This window comes from Ambystoma mexicanum, chromosome 3p, assembly GCF_040938575.1.
Source record: "Ambystoma mexicanum isolate Mex_15411 chromosome 3p, UKY_AmexF1_1, whole genome shotgun sequence".
NCBI classification, from domain to species: domain Eukaryota; kingdom Metazoa; phylum Chordata; class Amphibia; order Caudata; family Ambystomatidae; genus Ambystoma; species Ambystoma mexicanum.
Window position 1 is genome coordinate 486,446,119 of NC_090925.1, and position 27,381 is coordinate 486,473,499.

Consider the following 27,381-nt stretch of genomic DNA (forward strand, 5'->3'; position numbering starts at 1 on the left):
TTATTGAACTTTGAAATAGTTTTAAACAGTTTTCAAATTACCACCACAAGCCCATTGCATCCCCATGGGGAATGCCTTCCCTGGAGAAAGCTTGTATTGGAACCTGTGACTTTTCGGCACTAGGCCCATACATCTTAGGGCTGACTTCTTAAGTAAAGGGAATTGTGCTTGTGACTTGTTCTAATCATTTTACTTAAATCCGAGTACTTATTCTCACCCGGTTAGTTTTTGAGTGATGTATTGTAAGTGAACCTACTGGTGAATGTATATATTTGTGTCATGTGGTTTTGTGTGATATTACTCCTGCTAGTTTTATTTCTTGGTGTGTTCTTAATTGCCTACATAATTAACTGTATTTTTTATAGCTGACTCTCTAAGCTGAAGTATTGTATTTTATTCTGTGCGAACCCATTGTGGCCCCTGGGCATGCTCTCATACTTCGGAGATGAAGCCTTGCCTGCTCTCCACACTACATGGATTGGCTTTGGATTTGGCTAAACTCTAAATCTTCCTATTCATGGTAACTAGGGTGGCTTCCTACAATCTGTCCACCAGGTTTGATTTCAGAAATCAATCTTAGCAATCACTACTTCCTGGAGTTGGTGATTTACAACAGTAAGGACAGCTTGATATATGGCCACCAATACCGCCACCTGACTGCTACTACTACACGTACACATGTTATAACCGGCTACAGGTTCAAAGATGTCATTTACCCACGTATTACTAACACCAGCCACTAGTTCCTTCTCTTCATTTTCTTATAATGGTAGCAACCTCCATTCACACAAACTATGGGCATTCCCTGACATGTATTTTCATCATACATCTTTTGAAAGAGCTAGATATTCCTCCACATTTATGGTTGTTCCGATTTCTTCATCCTCCACACAGTTATCTTGGACACAATCATGTAGGTTAGCTAATCGTTGTGGCACAGGACTCTTTATTTTGACCATATCTGATTTCTGCAGGGTAACCTTGCATTGAACAAATCCAGGAAGTAACCCTTGAGTTGGAAACATTCCCGGTTCTCTTACAGTCACACTGCAGTGGGCAGAATTTCAAGTTGCAAGCCACTAGCCAGCCATACAAAATCACTTGCCACCTCAAATATTTACATACACACAGCAACCCATTTCTTAATTGGGCATAGTCAAATATCCCTAGCGAGTGGCTGGTGATGCACTTTTGTGCACTTTTTGCACATGCTGTAGAGGCTAGTGGGAGGTTTCAACTATTGTGTTCTCCTTGAATCAAAAGACAGTAGTTTCTAAACACTGATACCAATGTCAGATGTGATTTCTGGTACTCATTAAATCTGACCTCAATGGATGATGAAGTCTTGTTTGTGTAAGAGATCACTTTATTAACCTGGTCATGTTTCTGATATTAAGACCACGGTTCAACATGTGTCGGAAAATCTCTTTTGCAGGAACATTCCTTATTTTTGATGTGATAACTCGAGCATGGAGCTTGGGATAGACTTCTTTTCAGTTGTTTCACAATAGTCCCTCCACTCCCACCCAACCGTGCCTTCAAAAGATGGACCATGGATTGAGTTATCTCTGTGTAATTCCCTACGCATTTATGGCTGTAGTTATTCCCTAGAAACTTTGTAATTCACATAGATTTGTTGGGTTCTTCAATTTCAATAGATGCTCAACCTTCTTTTTCTCAGGATTGAGACACTCAGCTGAGATTTCATGGCCTAGAAAGTTAACTTTAGTTCTGCACCATTGTGCTTTCTGAAGTGATAATTGTGCACCTACATTTTTTAGTTGTCAATACATGGCAGATCTCTTAATGATGATCTTCTCCAGTTTGACTTTGGCCTATAAAGAGTACCTTCTAAGCAATGTCAGGCATGTAGGAATATATTGAACTTGTTCCCACTAATAATATACCCAAAGGGAATTACGGTCCATGCTTATTGTTGCCCCCATACGTAAAGGCAGGTTTGTAGAGGTGCTCATGGAGTACTGAGACAGTCCAGTACCCTTTAGTCAAATCGAGGGCTATATATGCTTTAGAACCCTCGATCTGTGCAATGCCCTGATCTATATAAGGCAGGTGGCCACTGTGACACGTGTACCCTATTATTCAATTCCGTTATGTCTGCGCAGAGTGTCCATTGGGTTTGAGTACCCCTAGTACTGGGTTATTGAAGTTACCATGGATTGGTCAACTAATTCCACGATATTCCCAGTTCTTTCTAATCTCTAAGTGATTTCATGGGCGCAGGTATGGTTGTATAATGAAGGGTCTTGTGCCTAAAGGCATAGAATTTTTGTTTTTTGCTCTTCTGTCTCACATCATCAGCCATACTGATCTGTTCTTCAACCATCTGGTGGTGTCCTGGAAATATTTTGAGTGCCTATTCCTGAGGTATCTTCCAGTTGCGTAGAGGGATCTTTACTTATGGAGTCTACATGGTGATTGATTCCTTAGCTAGTGATTTAGACTAACATTTAATATTCCAGAATGTCACAGGTAATATCCTCCACTCCATAAGGGCACAGGGAGTTAGAGACAGGACCTGTTGCATAAGAATATGATTTAAGATAATAAACGCTTCTTTTTTAAACAAGATCTGTCCCTTTCTGAGCTTTATTGTTAACATGTATTGTCAAGTATTTCCTGGAATAGTGGATTCTTCTTTAATTTGAACTGCGGCACATAAAGCATTCAATGAGCTGACATAAATGCTTTTTCTAATTCTTTGAAGTCCAAACTTTATTATTCATAAAATCCAAATAAGTTGCAAATCGAAGAAATATGTCATTATCAATATAAAAATTAGGAGTGACATCTCTCATGACTCAAAAATTAGGATTTATCTTTTTGTTTCCAGTGTTGGTGCCCGGCATACTCCTGCCGGTAATCGTATGTTTTGAATCGATCGCAGGTCCAGATTCCCATTTCTCTGTTACATTAAATAAGTTAATTTTCTAATACTTCTGTAATTTCCAAAGTCATCTTTCACTGATGAAGCTTCTTTCTGAGTTAAACCTTGGAGATAAGTGGTTCCTTGCCTTCATTAAGTTATTAGTTATTATTTAGGAAGAACATGAGCTCTCCTTTCCTTTGTGGTGGAGGTAAAGTGCTGATTGTGATTCCTAAATTATCCCCCGTTTGACCTTGTTCCTCTGTGGATGTCTGTCGTGGTTAGAATTTCAGGGTATTTCCCTCCAAAATGGAGAACCACTCGTTATTGGAGGAAGATTTATTCTCTGGGGTTTTGTGTGGAGTCCCTTCACTATCGTTTTATTCTTTTACAGAAATAATAGTGATGTCTGGGCCTTCAGTGTTCTAGAAGTGAATCTTCACTTTTTTAGGGTGTTTTACAATCAATTGACAGGTGCCATTCAAACTAATATAATTGGAACTTCAGGTAAGTTTGATCGAGCAGTCGGTTTGGGTCCAGAGGACCTGGTTTATTCAGATTCGAGAGCCTCCGAAGTATATCTTTTCCAAGTAAAACAGATGTGCCCGGAGGAACCACAACTATAAACGGATAGGTGAGTCTAGGTTGCCCTTTTTTTATTTCCTTTTCAGTAACCCCATCTGGGATCTCCTTTTCATCAAAACTGAGCAATACTCCAAGGAGAGGTTTGAGTGTAATACAGTGACTTTTCCCTCTTTCTTTGTTCAGAGATTCTAGTATTCTTGAGGTATGAAGGTAACCAGGGACCCTGTATCCGAAACCCAACAAGCAGCAGTTTCCTTGAGCTTGTACAGGATGCAAAACCTTTCATCTTCAATGTACAGGGAAAATGTTAGTGGATAGTTCGGACTGCATTTGGTGGATATTTGGAATTTCATAAACTTGACCTTGGGCCGCACCCTCAGTTTGCGAGGAAGAAAGTCTGGGTTCATCAGTCAGTTTTCCACTTTTTCAAATGTAATTGTTACATTCTTCTCACTAAATTTCAATTCATATTTTTCTCTGGTTTTATTTTAAGGAATAAAGAGGGTTCACCTTTGGCCTTTTCCAATATTTCTAGCAAACTCTGGGGTATTTTTGTCTGAGGTAAAGGACGCTTCCTTTAAGGCCTGGAATATTTTTTCTATCACCTATCCCCTATCCTCTTCTCCTTATGAATGTTAAACTGGACACATTTCTTTCCTCTTATCATTGGTCACCCTGTCCTGTCTATTCATTCTGGCCATGATTTCTATGAGAATTAGGGTCACGATTTTCTTGTTGGGACCTCAATATTTGGCCAATGCTCTCTGTCAACTGCTCGACCTGTCGCTCAAGTTGGGAGCATCTTTCTCCTCTCTCTGACTACTTGGTGATCTTTGGTCATATCTCTGTCCTTCCATAGAAGGGTGTAACCATCAAGTCTAAGGGATTAGTTCTGGCAATTCTGAGAACTTTTGTTGTATGCATTGTTGAATCTCTGCTAACATTGATACTGGAATCTGTTATCGAAGAGGAGGAGGGGGACTATGAGGAGTAGGAGTCGGTGGAGGGGAAGGATGGCTAGTTATAGGTTTTCATCCTAAATATAAGGGACTAATGCAAGTCTTATTTTGTGGGTTCAGTATTTTGACTAGTCGGCTGGCTCTGGATAGGGGGCCTTCTCTATCTGTTAGGATCCTTAACGGCGGAGGAATAAGTCTTTGCCCCGGCCCCTCTCTTGAAGTCCAACTGAGGAGTACTCTTCACCAAAGCTACCTGAATGTTAGCCTGAATAAGCAGAATATTTTGCATTTTTTTGGTAAGGGGCCATAAAGCTTTTTATGAACTTAATCTGCTTGATTGGGTCTTTCACAGACTGTATTTGCTTTTGCTTTCCTATATCCCTTCGCTTGAGTCCAGCTACCCTCAACAGAGTCGGAGCTACTACTTTAGTCTTCCTTCCTGTTTGCATATTTGCCCCTCTTGCCACAAGAACTGTGAAGTTTCCTATATGTACTGTAGAAGGGATTCTCTGTTCTCGGTTTTCTCTTTCCGTTGGTCAGTAGGGTATTCCATTATATTGTCACTCAGAATCAGTGTTCTTCCATCTACTTTAGGTTCTGGGGTATCCCCATAATCCATGACATACATAGGGGCTTTTAAAATGCACTTTCCAGATTGCATTTTCTGTTTATCAATGGCAGTCAAATGGGCTTAATGCTCTTTCTGTAGAATGCTGTAATTTGTGTTCCCTTAACTCATTTATTTGCCTACATTGATTGGCTAATTCTCAGTTTTTGTGTGCTCGCAATTCCTCTCCTGGCATGCCAACTGTGCCATTGCCCTCTCCTCTCACCTGAATTTCTCCTTGTTCCTCTGCGCCTGTCTGGGAAATCAGACCTTCCTCTGTTGCTTGCAGAGTTTGGAAAGAGTAGATGGTGTGTCCGGTAACCCATACATCCTGACTATAGCTGGTTGCGCCAGCACCACTTGCGTGACTCTGGAAAGATCTGGACAATGGAGAGGTAGTCTCAAGAATTGGGGATGATCTTCCAGGAATTGGGGGTGATCGTCCTTCTTGGATGAAACATTATCAATCTCTGAGTTTTAGATAGCTTTTCTGAACTCAACTGAGTATCTTTGATTTCTTGCTTCAACCTAAGCAATATTATCCATTTCAATTATCACCTGCTGTTTAGTGTGACTAGCTGTTCCCGAGATTCATTCAGACTAGCCTGGCTAGTGTCAAATGCTCTAGTTTTAAAAGCCAATTTTTCTTTCATATTTTATACTCTTTTTGCAATTATATTTATCTTTTTGATAAATATGTGTTACTTCCACTGACTCTTGGCTGATAGTTTGCCATCTAGCTAAATCTTTCTTCAGGCTTTTAATCAGTTTCACTGCATCATCAAGATCTTTCTTTAAGGTCTCTGAAGTCTATTTCAATGTTATATTTTCTTCTATACTTTATATCAACTCTTGAGCAGTCCCCTTACTTTGATCACCCTTTGTTTGGGCCTGTCCCAATTGTAAGGTGAGCTGATGTATTTCCTGAGCTGCTGTGTCTTTCTCCTGCGCTAAATGACTCCTTTGTTTCTCTATGATCTTTATATCATATAGCTGATCAAATTTAGCATGCAAGTCAACCTCCTTCATGATAAGTTTTGCATTTGTCTGTTTACTCTTTTAGTTGCGTTTTTATATTCACAATGTCATCCAGTTAGCCATATATAGAAGCAGCTTGATTTGTTTTTTTGGCCTTTACTTTGTGTCACTAGATACTGCCTATGAATGTCATTAGTATTTAAAGGTTCTCTCTCTAAGCATTGTTGGGCTTCCCCTTCACACTTTCAGTTCATTTTGTATTGCCTCTATTAGACTGTTTCTTGTCACTCAGATTTATTGAACTGTTTGAGCTCTTGGTCACATTGATCATTAGCTTGTTGTGTGAGTATCAATTCTGCAGAGGCTTTTTGGGCATTTTCTTTAAATCAGTGAAAATCATGTACATTTTATTTTATTTTTTATAACTTTTATTTTACTTGCACAGATTTTCCACATTACATTGCTTTCAGTTGTATTACTTATTGTTACATTTATACACAGGTGTGCATAGTTGGTGTTTATCATGCATACATTATAACACTTCTTCTTGTTTGTCCTCGCTTATGCTTTTATCTGTTAGGTATTGTATGAATCCGACACAGATATCTTTTGGGCGGCATGTCATCAGTAATAGGCTAGAGTATAATTCCTCGTTGTCATTCGCCCAAGTCATATCACATCACTCACCCATTCTTCCATCCCAGGAGGTTCCATGCTCTTCCAACGTAGCAGTACCGCAAGCTTTGCTAAGAGCAGGCCTAGATTTAAAAGTCTGCACCAGATAGGGCTCATTCTACACACAAGGCCCAACACACATGACCCTGGGTCCCAGTTTATAGGCTGGTCCGACATTTCGTCCAGTGCTTTGCACACATCAGCCCAGTACTTAGCAAGTATTCTACAAGACCACAACATGTGAAATATGCCTGCCTGTCCGCTCCTACATCTCAGGCACTTTCCCGTCGCTGTAGCATACGTGTTCTTGAGTCGAGTTGGGGTGAGATGGATTCTATTCAGTATTTTATAATGAATTAGACGGTACCTGGAGTTACTATTTTTCGTTAATCTGCATAATTGTGACCAGTGCGCGTCTGTAAGAGTGATTCCCAGGTCTTTTTCCCACTCTCCTTTAACATCTGGGGCCTGAACTTCCCTGGTTGACAGCTTTTGTAAAGTGTAGATATAAAGTGTAGATGCTGATTGCTTTACTGTGCTAGGAGAGAGTACATACCCCAAGCTTGGGTGTGACTGGGGCTTCACAGGGAAACCTTCCCACATATTTGCTATTGCAGAACGCAGTCTGAGGTACAATTGCTTTTATAACATCCCAGCCAATAAATTGATTCTTGAGAAATAGGTCCCTAAAGTGATTTATGCCCTTGTCCCTCCGGTGCGTGGCCAGTTTCATATCTTGCGTTGGGCGCAGGTAGGATGCACTCCATATAGTCATGCCTGGGTTATACAACACAGTGTTTGTGGGGTGGCCAGTTAACCTGGTCCACACATGGCACGTAACCAGTGAAGGGTTCATGATTGTCATTCCTTGTCTTCCCCTCTGCCAGCTCCTTCCCCTGTGTCTCCAGTGTCATATGTGATGCAGCGGGACCCCCCTCTGCCCAAACCACGGCATAATAAGCCTGCGCCGAGAGAAAGTACAGTTCAAAGTCGGGGGCAGCCAGTCCCCCCTGCTCGTATGGCCTTGTTAGCCGTTTCCAGCTCGCCCTTGCCTGTCCTTCCCATATGAACATTGAGGTAAAATAATTTGGGGAGTATAATCACTTTAATCAATGCTAGGCGGCCCATAAGCAAGATCGGGAAATGATTCCAGCAGGTTAGTGTAGCGCAGTGTGTGTCTACAAGTTCACCGTAGTTGAGGGTGCGCACTAGTTGTACTGTGCGCGTTATTTCCACACCCAGATATTTCACCCTTTGGGGCGCCCATTTGAATCTATGCAGCTCCACTGGTCTTTTAGTCGCACCTGTTAGCGGAAATATCTCAAATTTAGCAGTGTTTAATCTTAGACCTGAGTACTCCCCAAATTCTCATACAGCTCTTAGTAACTTTAGCAGGTATCTCTCAGGGTCCCTCACGTACAGCATTATATCACCCACATATAGGGTTATAAGCTCTCCTCACCCTGCTAGCGTTATCCCACCTCGACTGTGTCATGCCCTCAGTAAGTCAGCCAGTGGCTCAATCACTAATGCGAAGAGTAGTGGGGACAGTGGGCAGCCTTGTCTTGTACCCCCGGCTCATTCTAAGATTGGTGATAGTGTTCCATTAACAAATACCCTTGCATTCGGTTGTGTGTAAAGTATACAGACCCACTTTATAAAGTTTGGCCCAAACCTGTAGTTGCTTAGGACTCTGAATAAAAAGGGCCAATATATGCTGTCAACTGCTTTTTGCATATCTAAAGCTATTGCGACCCCTTTGGTATATTTTGGGATCTTTGCTAGTATGTTATAGCACCGTCGAATGTTAGACGCTGTGGATCTGACTTGTACAAATCCCATTTGGTCTTTGTGCACCATATGCAGCATTGGGGTGTTCAGTCGGGTGGCCAGTATCTTCGCAAATATCTTTGCGTCCGTGTTTACGAGGGACAGTGGGCGATATGAGCCATAGTCCTCGGTGGTTTCCCTGGCTTGAGTAGCAGGGTTATGACCGCCTCGCGTGTTGTGTCCGGCAACCTGCCTCTTTCCAACGCTTCAGTCCACATTGAGTGGAGACTGGGAGCTAATACCTCTATGAACTCCTTATAAAATTTCACACCCAGACCGTCCGAGCTGGGTGCTTTCCCACCGGGGAGGGCCTTTATGGCTTCCTTTATCTCATGCAATGTCAGAGGAGAATCCAGGGTGTCCCTGGTTTCCCCAGACAGGAGGGTAGTGGGAATCTTAGCTAGATAACTGCCTATTTCACTGTCCGTGGCTGTACTTTGGTGGGAGTATAATTTAGCGTAAAAGTCGTAGAAGACCGCACTGATTTCTTCCTGTTTCGTAACCACAACTCTGTCTCTCCTGGTTATACATGGGATACCTGTGTTCCCCTCTTCCCTGCGTACCATCTGCACTAACAGTTTACCCGGCCTTTCTGGTTCCCCGTATCTCTGTGCAGCCGCTGGCCTATTGAAGTAGTGCAGTTCCCTGTCTGCTGCTGCCCGGAATACGTCTAGCTGTGTTTTGATGTCAGCTGCCATCTGCGCTGTCGGGACGGTCGCATATTGCGCTTGAAGATTGGCTATTGCTTCCTCTCTTCTCCCCAGTTCCCTCTGTATTTCTCAGAACTCTGTGGACATGGCAATACCCCTGATATAGGCCTTGAATGCCTGCTATAAAACTGCCTGTCTGGTGACAGAACCATCATTGTTCTCAAAGAATTCAGTGACATGCTGTGACATGCTGTGACAGGCTGGTTTTGTATAATGGGTCTGTCAAAGCAGCTGCCTTGAAGCACCAGAGCGACCTTTGTGGGGCACCCTCAGGGATAACCATAGACAGTAACACCGGTGAATGCTCTGACAATGTCCTGGGCAGTATTTTAGTCTCTGTTGTCCAGCCCAAGGCCCTCTGGGATACTATGCAAATTGACAAGGGGGGGTCCTGGGAGTCTCTCTGCCAGACATTAGTCCTGGTTACGAGAGACTTACCCAGAGTCTTTAGCTCACTATCTTTCACAGAGAAGAAATATCCCAAACATATCAGTCTTTGTCCTGCCCTGGCGCAGTTCAGCACCGAAATGCTAGGCAATTCCCCTCTGAACAAGAGTACCAACAGCATCCCTAGACACGTGTTTCGGTCTGGTTGGACCTCATCACTAGGGAGGAGCTCTGCCTCTCTAAGAATAGTGAGCAAGGGGTCCACGTCTGGATTCCCCTAGTAACTTAGGGTGAGACCCAAAGTTACTTAAATATGCAAATTGACAATGGGGGGTCCTGGGAGTCTCTTTGCCAGACATTAGTCCTGGTTACGAGAGACTTACGCAGAGTCTTTAGCTCACTATCTTTCACAGAGAAGAAATATCCCAAACATATCAGTCTTTGTCCTGCCCTGGCGCAGTTCAGCACCGAAATGCTATGCAATTCCCCTCTGAACAAGAGTACCAACAGCATCCCTAGACACGTGTTTCGGTCTGGTTGGACCTCATCACTAGGGAGGAGCTCTGCCTCTCTAAGAATAGTGAGCAAGGGGTCCACATCTGGATTCCCCTACTAACTTAGGGTGAGACCCAAAGTTACTTAAATATGCAAATTGACAAGGGGGGGTTCCCGTGTCTGGGGATGCTGTTGGTACTCTTGTTCAGAGGAGAATTGCTTAGCATTTTGGTGCTGGACTGCCCCAGGACAGGACAAAGACTGATATGTTTGGGATATTTCTTCTCTGTGAAAGATAGTGAGCTAAAGACTCTGGATAAGTCTCTCGTAACCAGGACTAATGTCTGGCAGAGGGACTCCCAGGACCCCCCTTGTTAATTTCCTCTGGGATACTAGCCATAGATCTATCCTGGAATGCATATTGTGAACCGATGAGCAGGTGTATGCCCTTTGTGACCCATGTTGTGATCGCCAGGCGTCCTTCAGCCCCAAATCTGTAACATGCGTACGTATAGTGTGAGCTGCTCCAGTCATGGACCTAGGGGTGATTGATGTTCTGTCTAGGTCCACATCTAATATGGTGTTAAAGTCCCCTGCACAAATGATTTGGGCAGTTGAGTATGTAGCGCATTTCTGTAAAACCTCGGCTTAATACTCTGGGTCTTCAATATTAGGACCGTATATATTGATCATTAGTACTTCGGCGCTGCCTAATTTGCCATGTACAACCGCGTATCTGCCAACTGGGTCACTTTCTGTCGCAAAATGGATAAATGGTAGCAGTATATGTACCAGTATCATAACGCCCCAGGCACTAGTGGAGTAGGATGTATAGAATCGGTGTTCTCCCCAACCTGGAGCGATTTTACATGCTTGATACTCCAGTAAATGTGTTTCCTGCAGATAAAGTATCCGTGCTCCTAGTATGTTGATATACACCATTACTTTCCTCGTCTTCACAGGCATTCCAAGACCCCTAACGTTCCAGCTCAATTGTTTTATCTCTGCTAACCCCTTATCAGCCATCTCGACTAATACTTACTCGCTTCGCTTCCACTCTCCAGTATCTGCTTCCATCATTGCAATAACATATTGCTATCTGTCTGTGTATTATTTTAACTTTAACTCCCCAACACACTCTTTCTCCCCTCTCTCCCTCATAGTTCCCCGAACTTCAACTATGCATTACCCCTTACTCACCCCACTGCCCCCTCCCTATCCCAATATACAAAATCATGCACTTGCATGGGGGGACCGCTACAGTGGAGGCCAGGGTCCAGGTGCTGACGTCAGTATCTTATCACTTACAGTTTCCAATCATTTAGTAACGTTACCAGTACACATGGTGGAGTATGCCGATATGCGAGGCATTAGCAGGACGAGATGGGATTTTGGACTAATTGGCAGCAGTGTCCGATGAACATCTCATGCTTAATGGCCCGGATAGAGTCTCTAGTTCAGTTTAGAGTAGCCTGCTCTGCCATCCAGGGGTCTGCTACGCGTTCCCATCGTCGTCCCGTAGTGATTGCTTGTCAGGCAGTGGAATGTTTGTTTCAACGGAGGTAACTGCTTCTTCCGGGAATGTGAAAAAATAGGTTTTATTTTTGTATTGCCTACGCAACCTGGCCGAGTACAGCATTGCATAGGGTATCATATGTTCTCTCAGCATCTTCTTTACTCCTGTGAATGTTCGTCTTTCTTGCTGAACTGCCAAGGTGTAGTTAGGGAATATGCGGATCACGCTAGATCCTAACTTCAGTTCTTGCTTGTCTCTAGCAGCCTTTAACACCAGGTCTCTGTCCCTGTAGTTCATAAGCTTTGCTATTATCGGCCTTGGATAGGCGCCTGGCTTTGGTCGTGCGGCCAGTGCTCTATGTGCGCGCTCGCCCACAAACATCCAGACCATCCTGGATCTCCCAAAAGTTCCTCTAACAATCCTTCGACTGCTAGTTCGATGGGGCCTCTTAGTGCATGCTCGGGTACCCCTACTATGAGTATGTTGTTGCGGCGTGACCTCGCCTCCAAGTCCTCTCACTTCAGTTTGACCATGCCCAAATCTTTGGCCATGTTAGTCACTGTGGTCTGTAGCGCCTCTAGTGCATCTTCTGGAGTGCTGATCCTCATCCCTGCCTCCGTAATACGGTGCGTGGCTTTCTCCAGCTGGTTACGGATTGTTGTGACATTAATATTAATGCCATTGAGCTTGTCGTTGATTGAGGCGAAGCCTTGTTGCATTGATGTAAAGACGATCTGTAGATCCATGACAGCTGATGTCGACGATGGGGGTGGCTCTAAGCATCCCGAGCCACTATCTCCCATGGTATTCGCCTTGGAGTTCGGTTTAGTGAACTTATCCATCGCCCCACTCTTCTTGGCGGAAGCACCTTTGGGCATTATGCTGAGCTTTGAGGGCGTTTGCCCTCTATTGGCGCTATTGCTCAGCGTCATGGATTTCTTGTAGGATTCTTTGACTGGTGTGTCTCTACAGTGTTAGCAGGGGGTCTGGGCAGGAGTGGTGCGTGTGGATTTACACGTGCCAGTGTTCTTGTGAGCTGGGCAATCCTCCAGTTACCTCTGCACCTTTGTGTGCCGGGCCACCAAGTATTCATCCCTGCTGGTTCCCAGTCTGCTCTGCTCACCCTGATATGTTGGGTGGTTCTTGATGCAGTGCTTCCTTGTGTCTTGCCCTCAAAACGTAACTAAGGCACAGACGCGCGTGTCGCGACAGGTTATGGAACGTTCATCACGATGCACACCCGTTCAATTTGCACCGTCCAAAAGGTTACCATAGCTCATCGCGAGGTGTCCCCCTTTACAAGGGTTCTGTAGCACTCTCAAATGGATTCCAGTGTTCTTCTGAGCTGGGCAATCCTGCAGTTGTGTGTAGGGCCGCCAAGTATTCATCCCTGCTGGTTCCCAGTCTGCTATGCTCGCCTTGATATGGTGGGTGGTTCCCGATGCTGTTTCCTTGTGTCTTGACCGCAAAACATATCTAATGCGCAGTCGCGTGCGTCGTGGTTGCAACAAGTTATTGAGCGTTCATCACGATGCGCACCCGTTCAATTTGCACCCTCAGATAGCGTACCAGTGCTCTGCGTGAGGTGTCCCACGTAACAAGGGTTCTGCAGCGGGTGATTCAGTGTTTATGCCTGTGAGCGATTATCTGCCGGGGACTGGAGGGGCAAGGTGGCGTTACCAGTTGTGTCCACTTCGGCACGTGTTATGCCTCACCACAACGCATGGGCATGGATATGTCCAATACTTTGTGTGGTTGCTCTTGCGACCTCATATAACAAGGCCCACACTCATGCTGGGTGCTGTATACGCGGTATGCCGCTATTGCCCAGCTCGGGTAATATTGGGTCAAGGCATTTGCCTTGTTTATGGAGTCGGGGGTTCTCTGCTGTCCAGCCGCCTGGGAGGAAGAGTAGGTGGCACTCCGTTTACATCCACACACGTGGGCACGGTGTGTTTCTCCCCCTGTCCCGGTTTACTGTTTCCTCAGTGCCTTACTGGTACTGCCGATGCTGTGTTTCTTCGAGGGGGGACAGGCGAAAGATGCTTCGCCTCCTCTTGTCCTGTGTCTACAGGGTCCTCGGATAATGGGTCGGACGGCCCCTGTCTCATTGAGCGTGGTTGAGGCGTCGAGGGGCCCAGAGTGTCTCCTTATTGTCCTGCGTCACAGCCTCACTCTGTGGTTGTTTCTGCCGTACGGTAGATCAGGATGGTCTCTTTACACTCTACGCTCGGCTCCAGCCGCCGAGAAGGTTGCCGCACCCGGACTGAGCAAGTGTGTCATCCTAGTGCTGGTTGTAAGGCTCCAGTCTGGATCTCACAAACTCTTCCCGGATGCCCATGCAGGTCTCCAGCAGGAGGGGCCTTTGAGGGCACGGAGTTCTCGCTCAGGAGGCCGCTTTGCCGCGTGCCCAGGTACTGTCATAACTTTGGTTTCACCAGGCCAATCTTCGCGATTTTTAAAATTGAAGTGCACGGCACCTTCATGCACCTTCCTGCGCGATTTAAACAGAAACCGGGTGGTTTTCAGCAAGAATTACTCCCCAGACCCGGGCATACCACTGGAGCTTACATGCAAGGCTGCATCCAGCTACACGCGCAGCAGTGCCCCCTGCCAAAATCATGTACATTTTCAGCCAACCTGTTCCCATCCATCTGAAGGTGGAAAAAGAGATGGGCAGAAAAGTTTGCAATCTTTTTTGTTTTTCTTCAAATCTAGTGGTTAGGTATCGTTTTTGTAATGCATCATTTAGCAGGCTTTCTGGCAGCCAAATGTCTGCTCCTACATGATGCACCATTTCTCTCATGTTATGTATCCATCTGTAAATATCTGGCATCAGCCATTGCCCATGCAGACAATACCTTGGTAATGCATGGTCAAGAGTCGTGTCAAAATCTGCCCATATGTCCTGTGATGTCACGGCTAAATTGTATATCTAATTACAAGTATGACTCTGTCTATGCGACAATCAAATCTCATAACCAAATAAACATTCTATCAAAATTTCACTAAAAATTCCACTATTTTACAAACTAAAATTCCTCAAATGTCAATTAACAATCACTACCTGTATAGTATGTTGCTATACAACAGGACATATATATGTCCATGTACTGATGCAACTTTGCATGCATTTGCGACCTTGTGCACATTTTGCGTTTCTCAGTGCATGGACATCGGCCATATCATCAACCGAACCTCCAGGACAAAGAACCCCAATTCTGTAAGATACATTTTGATTAATATTTATTTATACATTAGGTGGCCATCACCAATATAATGCCCTCCCCGATATACAGTCCCACCCCGCTATTCTGGGCAATAAATGGGCAGTGTTCTCAAAAACTCAAATGTATTTATATCAAAATTAAAAGTTTAATCAAGACAAAGGTGGTCTCCATCTTTATGTAGGGGAAGTCACAACAATGTCGAACAATCCTCGGCCGCTCGTCTACAAACTACAAAAACAAAATTGACCTACCTGCATTTATCTCACTATTTCTCACACGCAAACACTAATTTCCTTAATTCGCTATGTATATTAATTTCTGAATAACATTAGACATTCTAGTTACACTTCTACCACTTATCGGCCAAAAAATCTTTGACTTCACAAATACATCTACACATTACAAATAAAATCGCATTTGCAAATAAATCAAGGAACACCTTAATAATACCAACAACTCCTAGAACCTGAGAAATGTTGTTGCGCTCGCATTTCCTACTTCTCAAATTGATGTAGTAGCTCACACCATCAAATTAATTGTGAGGGCCTGCGGGATTGGTTCAGTGGTCACGGATGGTTCAGCGAATGTTGGTGACGATGTGCAGTTTTATATGTGACAGTTTGATACAGCGTCCGGGGGTTTCTATTCGATGAGGCCATCAGGGTTGGGTCAACTAGACTGGTGAAGAAGATGCAGATGGGTGCGGTGGTCAACTTGGTCAAACATGCAGCACAGCCATTTGAAGATAGTCCTGTTGCAGCTCTGGAGAGTCCTGTTGATTGGAAAGGGGTTGAACGACTTGGAATCACTCAAAGGCAAAACACAGGGATCCTTGCTGATCTGCCCCTCCAGATGCTGATAGTCCCAGTCCAGGGACTCGGGCACAAGAGAAGTCTGTGTTCTCTTTCTCCCAAACAAGGGGGTAGGTTGGCAAACTGCTATGGGTGTCCTTCACCTCAAGTGAGGTCCTGTGTGTAAGTGTAGCTGGCAAAGAGGCAGATCTTGCTACAGTAGCAGGCCGCCCCCAATGTGCCCTGGAGATGCTTATGGAGCAGAGCTTGCCTCTGCCTTGGATTACTTGCCTTCACCTCACAACTGGAGGACTCTGGAAAAACTGCTCTACAGCAGGGCCTAAACAAATTATTCTGGAAGTCTTGAAGTCCAAAGATGAATCAAAGGAGGTAATGCAAGGTCTCCTCTTTTATAGGCAAATGTCCACAAGTGATCGGACTAAAGCAAGCCTACTTTAAGGACTTCAGTCCCTGATCTTGAGACAAATGCTCTTTGCCAATTTCCATCATACCCAAAGTGCTTGTGCTATTGGAAGTCAAGGGGACAGGAAGGAAAATACAGTTGGAAACAAGATGGTGGAACCCTTCCCCAACTGTTTTGAGCTCCGTCTGTCTACACTAACCTCACCCCCTTCTCTTGCCCATGTCATCAAAGGCCCTTAGATATGCAACACCCTGGTCTGAGGCTAGTCTTGTTGAGTAGGGTGTGCCCTTTGAATTCTGTTTCCCACAAACGCTCCTGCTGAGTGGCTGTCTTGCTGGTGAGAGGCCTTACCCTACCTCCAAAGGATCAAAGAGAGGCAGGTCCCATGGCTACCGCATTGCTGGGTGCAGCTGAGACAACCAGTGTAGAGGCAATACACACAACCTGTCCTCAGCTAGGCTGGGCTCGCAGTGTTGACACATGTATGATACCAATTTGATGTGGCTTTAATAATTATGACAAATACCATATCCTAACACAGATGTGGATTAGATTTATAGATTAATCTGCCACCAGGATAGTAACATTCATAATTAGGTGATTTTAGAACAGAGGTGCAGAATTTAAGGACAGCCTCTGTGCTTAAGTGAGATGACTGTCAAAGCAGCTATAAAAAGGGCTTATGTGCCACTGGAGAGCAGGCCCTGCTGGTCAGGAGACTGATGCAACAGGGCACAGGTGTATGTTATGCTTTTGGCCTGGAGCGTACGAAAGGGGCCCCGATTAGCATTCCACCCTTTTTGAGTTGGAACTACCTGCATCATTTTGTTAATACAGAATAAAAAATAGCCAGGGCGTTTACACTCTTGCCAGATGGCAATTCCTCACAGTCATCCAATACAGACATGCATCCACTTGGCCCATGATTGTCTAAGAACAGAAATCTCCCAGGCGACTGCCACTCAGATGTTTCTAACCTTAGTTTTCACTGTGAATACCAGATAACCTTTTGATGGTTAAATTTCTCTTTCAATATCTTGAGAGGGGGCCATTTTTACTTCATCACGCAAAACGTACTTTCTTTTACAGGTGGAAGCAGCAGTGCTTAGACATTTCTTCTCAATTTTGTTAAATATTTAAGTGCTGTAACGTTTGTTTGAGAAGGCTGGAAAGGCTTGCTACGGTCACAGATGTTCCTGGACCTTTTATTAGGCTGTTTACCTAAAAGGTTGTAGTTCCTTTAGAAATATTTTGATTGTACCTGCTTGTTACTTTGTCTTTATTTTAACATAGGTGGTAAATCTCTTATTAATACACTGAAACAAACTCATCGTTTTATTCTTTTAGCTCCCTCTCTTCTGGGACACTAACCTCAAACATCAAATGTAGAGGTAGATCTAATTCACAATGACTAGTGATGCTCTAATGGCTCTAGGCAAACAAGGATTTGTCAAACTTATCAAAGCTGCTGTTCTTGATTTTTTTTAAAAAAAGGCCCTGAACATGGTCTAACAGGCAAGCAAAATGGTTATGTATCCAAACCCCCTTTATCTTTACTACCCATTTAGTGGAAAATAGCCGGCAAACCTGCCTATCTGAACGAGGGCATAGAACAAGAATGGTTTGGTGGTGCATGTTTTGCCTTGTGCACCCTAATGAATGAAGAACAATTTGTAGTTAAGCCCTTCTATTATTTTCTTTGGTGTACCAAGGTGGGGTTGAGCCCACATCCACTGAAGGAACCAGCCGAAAGATCCTAGCCTGGCTGAGACATGGTTGGCAGTGACCGTCATCTCACAATCATGTGTGGACTGCAAAAAGGAGAAGAATGCAAAGTGCTGTGGACCCCCTAATCCTGGCTAATGTTCTGGTACTGGTGCCGTGAAGCGGGCAGAGAGCTGCGATTATCTCCATCTTCAAAAGGGAGAACGTTTCATTCTCACCTCAGTTAAGCCCATATAACTTTTTGACTCAACCGCTTGACTCAATGGAAAGTTCATTTAGAATCGGATAATCGAAATAGACATATTAAAGTTATATGTTTACGGAATCCCAGGTAGGCCGGTATGGTTTAGCAACCATCGAGTCTTTTTTTACCAGTGCACTATTTTTTTATCCGTTTTCAATAGAATTTCAGTGCCATGGTTAGGTTCAACAAAGGGAATGCCTGCCAAAGGCCTACTGCAGTAAAACAAAGTGGTTAATCAGGATTGTGTACTTGCAAACCTATTTTACAACCTTTATACAAGCTCTCTCCATAACCTGATGGAGGGATGTGACATATGACATTATCTTGGTTGCCGAGAAGCAAATGCCATCATTGTTGTTGCCATGTCAATGATATTAGCCTGAATACCTAGTATTCCAACTATTATGAAACACCCATGCAGCCCATACGCAGTCAACTGACCAAGATAAATGTTACTAAATTGCCCTTCCTGACGATATACTCTTATTCCAAGAAATCTTACACCTGTATGGTAGACAGTAATCTGTTCCCACAGGTGAAGGATTATCTCGGAATAAGGGTCCGTGTGCACATATAATTAAAGATGAATACCAGACCAGACAAGTAATGTGTATTATTACTACATTCTTTAACCATTACCATGTACGGTCCATGGAGACCATTTGAATGAAAACGGGGCTAGGGTGATTTCAGGAACAAGCTATGGGGCGGTCATTTGGGGATGGGAGAATTTCTTTTATTCCTGCACTCTGCAGATAATGTATTTTTTAAACATCTAATGAGCATTATAATCTTTCCAAGCAGACTGGTGAATCTAATTGATCCTAATTGGTGACTCCCTTTGTAGCAATCGCTACTGCATTATTGGTTTAGTTAAAACATGTGCTTATTAATACAATATATCTCTTTAAGCACATAAGAAATGTCAAATATAATTGCTTTGCTAATAGCCTTTTATTGCCATTCCATCTGCCTTCTTTAAAAAATGCACAGGTGCAGAACCCAAAGCTGATGCTTTAGACTAGAACAGTCCATCCTCAGGGCCATGTCTGCTAATTAATACACTTTACATCACCACACACTTTGTACAGGTAATAGGAGTACCTGGTAAAGTAGTGTGCCTCATCTGTGGTAGCTACTACATGGTATCATCTGGAGGAATTGTTCTACCATGGATGTGGCGCACTAGTTCATCAAGTACTCCAGTTACCAGCACAATGTTTGAGGCATCTCTCAGCCTAGCAACCAACATATTAAGGAAAGTGAAATGGGTGACTGCGGCCCTCAAATTTTAAGCAGCCCTTCCTCTGAACCAAACATTCTTGCCTCCCGTAACCATAAGCAGGTAGCTTATGATAATTTCTGGACCTTCCAGGCTGTCCCTTTCTCTTCTCTGCCAACTCGAAGAAGCTGGTTTTTGTTCCTCATCAGATACAATGCATCTATTTGAGACTGACACACAGAGCGAGAGTGGGGATTAGCATGTGGCAATGCAAGCTAGATAAACGGGACCTGTCTCCAAATGCCCAGGGATAAGAGTGCAGGTTTGAGGGTTGTTTGGCCTTGTAAGGCTTATTGCCCACTTCCCTGACTATACGACTCATCGATAAGATCCCCCTGCACATTACCTTAAACTACACAAACAAACCTCCTACAGACGGCTGCCACGGGCCTAGCCATTAGCACATCAACACTAATCTGAACCATTACTAATTCCTCCTCCTTACCCCAATCACACTCACTCACATCAGTGATTTACCAGACTAAAAGCACGGTAGTTCATCAGATCTTGGGTGCTACCCTATGGATGACATACTCCCAAGTTTCTCTGCCAAACTCCTAGAAAGCATACTGGTACACAGGAACCGGTTACTTCCGACCTGCACCCATCAACACCAGAGGTTTCTCATCTGCCCCTCCCACTTTCCCACCAATGACTGCAACCACACCCTCTTCTTCGGAACCCTCTTTTTCTAACCGGGCAATGCTCAGCAAAGCCAACAATAGTGTCGCAAAGGTGCCAACAAGACCACTTGCTTAAAACCCAGGCACCAACTTTCTTGAAAACATTGATCAAGAAAGAGAATCCACCCGAGCCTGGCCAAGGGAACAACTGTATTGTTTTCAAGATGGTCAGGAGAGCTTTTAGAAGAATCTGGCATTATGACTCGTATGGTAAACGAGGCTTTACGAGCAGCAAAAGTGTTTTTCAGCAATTCATACATTGGCTATTTCCATGATATGCACCAAGCAATGGGCTTTGGAAGGAAGACTCTCAAATCCAAGGAGGAGGATTACAAGAATGTGAAGTGAAGGTCAAAATCAAGTTGCCCACTCTATTTTGAATGTCCCATGAGGCCTGCTGAATGCACTTCACCAAGATTCCTGCTGCAAGCAAAAACTTGTTCAGAGATCAACACCTGCTATTCAGACAGCAGTCTGGCCTGGTATCTCAAACATTTGCATCAAGCACTCTTCTGCCGCACTAGTAGCCCTGTGGCATTACTGAGGAATAGAGCACCATCTTCCGCACAGATTACTTATATTATTTATAAAGCACTACAGAGCAATGGTTGTGGCCTGAGTGTCATTTGGTAGTGTGTTGCTGCACCTAAGTTTCCGGTAGCCCATAGTCCAAACATATGCTTAATATTGTACACACAAACAGAGTCATTACAGCATTAAGAGACTTGATTAAGATACCCATGATTTTAGAAAAAGACTGTAGAAGGAAGCTATGTATGGGGCTGTGGTGAACTGTGTGAGTCTAACTCTGTGGGGAGCTTTGGTTATTGTTATTATAATGGAATTTAATGAGCGTGGACTTAGCTTTGGGCAGGAATGGGTCACTTTATAAGTCAAAGGGGGAAAAGGAAACCATGAGGAAAGCAGATGTACAATTGAGGGGGGAGCTAACCATGGGGGAGGGCGAGTAATTAGGCAGCAGGGGATGTACGAGGGAGCACCACACAATCTCAGGTTAGGCGGGTGCCTAAGGGTGCATTGACCTAGGTGTTAGGGAGGAGCCATTCCTTCACGGGGAGGGCTGCGAGTTCCTTCTTGAAATGAAAAGGCGAACAGGCGAGTATGGTGTTGAAGGGGAGGAGGTTATTTGTCTGGGGGCGTATACCAGTCATGCTTAAGTTGCTTCAGGGCATGAGGTCACAAAATGTTACATAATGTCAATGAGAAACAAGATGACGCTTTGAAAGAGCGGTAGAATGCTAGGTGGCAGCTTGCTTAGTACCCAGACAATTGTTCGTAAATTGTTGGCTCTGGATCCTTTCCCATACAACAATAAAATAATTACAGATGATAGAAAGAAAAATGCTTTTTACGATGTGGACTTTCTTACGCCCCTGCAGTCCTTTGTTTACCTTGCGGCATCTCTAGTCCTGAAAGGGTTGCGGCACACAGTGCACACTGCCACCCCTGCACAAACATGCCCTGAAATTGTGTAGAGACTGGAAGAAGCCTTAAAACGACTGAGGGACTCTTCCATTGTGAGCTAGAGAAGAGGTTGAAGGCAAGCCCTGAGAGGGCTGAAACTCAGACCCATTCTGAACTGGAGAATAAGCTGAGACATGCATCCTAAAAGAAAGAACAGACTGGAGAAATCCACTCACCCCGAGTGGGATGGCTATGCCCAGAAGTGGGTCTGAAGCCTGGTGGACCTAGGGACACAAGCTAGACCTAACTGATGATGCCCAATGAGGCAATATGTCTAGGGATGCTTGTGGTCTTGGGCAAAAAAGGATGTGGCCCAGTAGTTCTGGCTTGACTAACCCTTTTGGGGTGGGACAAAGCCTGATTGGCATAGGGTCTTTCCCCTTATGTAGTGGCTTGGCAGTCTGAAAAACAGTGTTCTGGAGGGTTGCCCAGACCTGTGCCCGTCGTTGAGATTAATTGTAAACCTTCCAGCCTTTTGGTTTTGGAGAAATCCTTGAGGCTGTTGACCCCGACACCCATTTTAGACTGGAAGGGACCGGCTGAAGAAAGCTTTTAGTCCAGTGAGTAGACCTGTGAAGTGGTCGGAGTCGCACACACATCCTGACCTGCAGAATAGGCTGGAGTAAGTCATGAGACCATCACTGAAGGGAGCAATACACATGCCTTCAGAATGGAAAGAGGAACACAAACAGGAAGATTACATTTCACACTTTATAGAAGAGTTAACTTCTATGTACTTCCCAAAACCCCGACCACCGCAGCACCTCCCCTTGTTTATTTACCGTTCCACGTTGTTATTATAGCAAGTTTTCTGTCAGCATTCATCAAAACACAGAAACTCCTGTCCAGCACAGCACCAACCTTAAAAATGCATAGGCATGTTCCCTGAGAGGCAATCAAAACATTGGCCCCTTCACTCTGCTTCCACTGATGAACTGTAACTCACAGAATCTCCAGTACCCTGGGGGCTCGTGATCTTCAAACTGTGGGGCTGGCCCCCCCTTTGGGGCCCAAGGATATCCACGGGTGGGCATAAGGATATTCAGAAAGGGAGTATGGTGACTGTTTCAAATAGAACATATAAGCAGATATGGCATCTGTGCGGGATCTTGCACAGTATGTTTACTGACGGTGGGGGGGAGCAGGAGCTCGGAAGCAATATTGGCACACAAAAGTTTGAATTCCGCTGCTGTAGGCACATGACATCACTCAAGTATGGACTTGGGAACACAAATACGCACGCACACTGTTTCTCCCCCCTGAACCACCCCCTTGCCCCCACTAACACTAATTGCTGGCAAGGGATTACTTGTGTGCATTTATCGCAAAGTCAGTTCGGCTGTCAGTGCGGACAAACTTGCTAGATCTGTGTGTGCAAGACACAACTCCCCGAGTGTAATCTTGTTGCTCTTTCCCTGACAGTAAAAACCTCCACAGCAAGTGTTATCGGTCCACACAATGTGCCATTAAAATGCTCATAATCCCATTCTTGATGTATTCATAGGAAGCGAAAAAGAAACTCGAAGCGTGCCTAGGAAGCACCATGTTTTTCTGGTGAATTGTTTAAAAATCATGTTCATTTTTGGAATCAAAGCACACGTAAATTCCCCTGAGGGGATGTTGCTTAATTTTCGCAGCTGCCATTCAAACTTCCAAATTGTAATCCCGGTCCTGCAGTCTGAACCTTCTGGAAGTGCATAACCCTCGAGGCTGGTATTGTTTGATAACAAATAGCTGGCTGCGGGTCGTGTGACGTGGGTTTATATAACATAACAAGTGCGACCCCACTAGATCAGCCTATAATCATGAAATGTCCCATTTTCTTGGCCTGTGTGCTGTGTGTAGCCCAGTGAACTACGTAGACTGGTAAACATTGATATGTTCAATAATGGCGTCTTTTTTTCCTACCACAGAATCAACGTGTGCCAGCTGACATGATCTTCCTGAGGACGTCGGAAAGAAACGGTAAACATCTGGGACGCTTTTTAAAAATAAATATTTGAAATAACCATTAACCTTTCTGTGTTAATTAGGAACAGAATAGTCCTTGGAAAAACTATACTTAGCCAGTAAATGTTTTTAGTTTAGATATAAGAATGGAAATTAAAACCGCTTTTCATTGCACTCTTTCGTGACGAGGATTGTTTCTACCAGGGCTTAATGGCTTTCAGTCACTCATTCAAAATGGGATAGTTGAAGCCAGATGGGGCTCACAGCTGGTAAAACTACACAGTGGCTTGTGTTACATGGCATGTTAGACAAACAGAGCATATTATGATATTAACACTCATCAGCTTGGCTTTGTTGAACTTGCCTGCACTCGGAAAAATAATGAAATTGGCTTAGAAAAGCAAATGCGACAAACTGGCCATTGTTCAGACACCATTTCATGTTCTGCTGCACCCATTCAGAGTTCAAGAGGGACCGTTGACTTCTGACTAATACGAAAAGGCCTACCATTGTATAAAATGATGTATACAAATTATGTTCATAATTGTTTTATCAACATTTCCAACGGCTTAAATTGACTACCGTTAATCTGGGCAATTATAACACACTGTAGAAGCCGTTGAAGCGAAGATACACTACAAAAGGGATGGGAAAAGTAGGACTTAATATGGTGGTTCATCTATTTTCCAGTTGCTCTCAGCTGTGTCACATAAGGGCCATGTGACCTATGGAGAGCGTGGTTTTTCCAGTGTATTAGTAACCAGTCAGCAATGGAATGCACGATTCGAACTTCCGCCACCTAGTTCCACACGATGAGAATGTGGCTACGAAAACGCATTTCCACAAGCTCACTGTATAGTATGCATTTTTGACAGTCAATAAACCAATAACGGAATTAATCATATATGTGCACTAGTGTCTCATTTAGAGCATATTGTGAGGGTCAGCAATGCGAGACAAACAAACGGAGGATTTCTCAAAATATGCCATTTTTATTATAAAAGAAAATGTCAAAGTACCTCACTGTCCATACTCTGCTGAGGAATTCCCTTCTAACCTAAAGCTAAGGGAATACACTATAACACAGGAATAACTGGCCCCTGACACTAAACAACAAATGCATAAAGGAAAGATATGGCAGTTCAACATGACATAACCAACGTTCATATTTCCTAAATTACCTTCTAATATCCTGGCAGATTTCCCTTCCCCAGGATTCAAAGTCACTTCAGCAAATGTTCAATCAAAGAAAGACTATGTCTTAACTCAGTTCTAGAAGTTTCAAAGTCAAAGAAAAAGTTCATCAACACAAGTTCCACTGATAACAAATATCCTAATTAGGAGAATTTCCACTTCTAGCTAAATAGCCCCAATGGTAATCCTGGCCACAATGCTTTGTCACTCCACAGAAAGATTTGCCACAGTTCAAAAGAAAATACAATAGCCAGGCTGAAAATGATACACAGTTCTTGGTTAACAGTTAGAATTCCTTGAATTCTAGTTTCAACATTCAAAATGGTATGTTTATCAGGATTACTTCTGAATACTGTTGCTCTACTTCAACAACTATATTTCTACTTGTGTTACCATGAGAACAGTCACCTTTGTTCCACAGTACTTCACTTTGGTTTCGACAACTGCAATGTAGCATCTACTGACAAGAAGATATACCTCTTAAGTTTCAATACTTTGGACTACTCCCATAGCTTCAATTACTTTGAGACAAGATAGATTTTTAAAGCACATCAACCTCCTCAGAGGTAAGGCACCCTTCCTGTGAATACTTTTCTTCAAATGGGTAGCCTCTTTATGATATAATATCATATGATATGGCATTTATAACGCGCCTGTACACAAGTGTTTCTAGGCGCGACGAGGCAAGGGAGGGGAACAAAGGGACGACGGACAGCGATCCTACTAGGCCAGGTGAAATTCAGATCGCGCAAGTGCGTGGGAAGAGGGCAGGGACAGTGCTGTACATGGGAAAGATAATAACAATAGTAAGTAAATGGCCAGCAAGTGGCAAGTGCATGGTAAGTGCGGACGCCAGGTGTCAAGGGCTGGTAGGGGGACTGTAGGGATACAGAAACAGTCACCAAGTGCAGGGATTTCCAGGTGGGCAGTGCAGGTGTGTGGCGCTAGCGGGAGAAGGACCTGGGTCCGAGATCAGAGGGTGTGCAGGTAGCCAGTGCAGGTCAGGTTACAGCCAGGAGGTCAGCAGAGGAGAGGAGAAAACGCAGAAGCAAAGAGAAAGGTTTTGAGGTGCTTCCGGAACTGGAGATGGTTCTCCTCAAGTTTTAGGGAGGCATGGAGGCTGTTCCAGAGGGAGGCACCAGTCGAAGAAAGAGATCTACCACCTACTCATTGCTTGGCGAAGCGACTGACCCTGAGGGAGTTGGAGGCAGATAAGCGAAAAGCTCAAGAATGAAGATATTTAGGAGATATTTGCCTCTCGTCTATTTGCCACGATAACAACCTGGGTTTGCCTTTAAGACTCACTTCTCTCTGGCTTATAAAGTCTTGGGAATTATAGGTTGAGCTTGCTTCATAATAGTCTTTACAAGCAGCCAATTCCCCTTCCCCAGCTTAACTTGTCTGCCAGCTTTCAGCCCAACAGTTACCCAAAAGCCTTGGTCCTAATCTCTTAGCTTGAGTTAATACTTGCACACTGTCAGTTTAAGCTAATTAACTGTTATTAACATTGCTGGATTGCATTTTACCTCTGCAAAAGATTGGTTTCACTGCTAGAACGGGGTGCCTCTTGGCTTGGGAAATGCATGTCCTTCTCTTCAACAGTTTACACTCTTTAACATTATGCGAATGAAAGGTATGTCACTTTTATACAAAGTATAAGGTTCATTCGAATGGATTGTGTCCTCCAACGTATTCCACATCTTTGACATGTAATGTCCACAGCTGTGCACTTCGCAAACTTTTTCAGCAGAGGGCGTCCTGCGTCAATGACGTCTGGTCGATGTCCCTCGAAGGCCTCCGTTGAGGGCGATGTCACCGGATGTTTTAAATAGGACGCACGGCACCCGTAGCCTCAGTTCTGTTTTTTCTGCGAACGTGTTGCTTCGTGAAACTCGGCGCACCTCGTGTGTTCATCGTTGAGATGTCTTTTTCTTCAACCCCTGCGACACCTCCGTCTGGCTTCAAGACCTGCCGGGACTGCAAGTTGAAAATGTTGATCACCGACCCACATCGCATTTGTTTGTGGTGTTTGGGGAGTTGCACGATGCTGACAACTGTCCAAAATGCCAGTCGCTGATTGCCAAGACCTTGCGGCAGCGAAAGGAGATGCTCCAGGTAGCTAGGGGTTCTAAACCTACTAAGTCCCAAAAGCCCAAGTCCAAGGGGGTTTCCACCGACGACTCGAGGGGCGACTCTCCGCGTCGGGTGGAGGCCCGGGGTTCTCTGTCCCGGAGTGGTTCCCGCCATTCTTCTTCTTCATCACGACATTTGCGGAAGCGCCGTCACTGGTCACCTTCCCCGTCCTCCTCGGAGGGGAGAGCCGCGAGGAAAGTGGCATTGCCCGATGAAGTCCTCGACTCCAGAGGAATGGGCTGCCTTTAAGGAGCAAATGTTAGTGCAATATTTCTATTGCAGGTCACAGGTCCAGTAGCGCCTTCTAACGAATCCGGCCAGGATCGATCTCGTACTTTGGCTCGCACGCCTTCGGGCTCGGGTCCGCGATGTGACTCGCATAGGGAACCTTCGAGGTCCTATTCGGACAAGGCTTCGGAGAGTCGAAAGAGACGTGCTTCTAGGTCTCGGTCCTCATATCCAGCGAGACCGCTGAAACCTACTGAGGACTTGATGCCGGCATCGACTCGGTCGGCGCAGTGTCTGTCCAACTTGGACGTCGACGCTTTGCCATCTTATCAGCCTATGGCACCAGTGTCGACATCGTCGCCAAAGCCTTCGACGCTCACGAC

The 27,381-nt window shown here is 44.5% G+C and overlaps 1 protein-coding gene across 1 annotated transcript in view; it reads left to right on the forward strand.

The window, feature by feature from the left end:
* ATP9A (ATPase phospholipid transporting 9A (putative)) overlaps positions 1-27,381 on the forward strand; it is a 1,385,006-nt gene that overhangs the window by 423,914 nt on the left and 933,711 nt on the right. Inside the window, exon 6 of the mRNA XM_069651153.1 lies at positions 23,407-23,458. Coding sequence (XP_069507254.1) covers positions 23,407-23,458 — 52 coding nt within the window. The remainder of the gene's footprint in view (positions 1-23,406; positions 23,459-27,381) is intronic.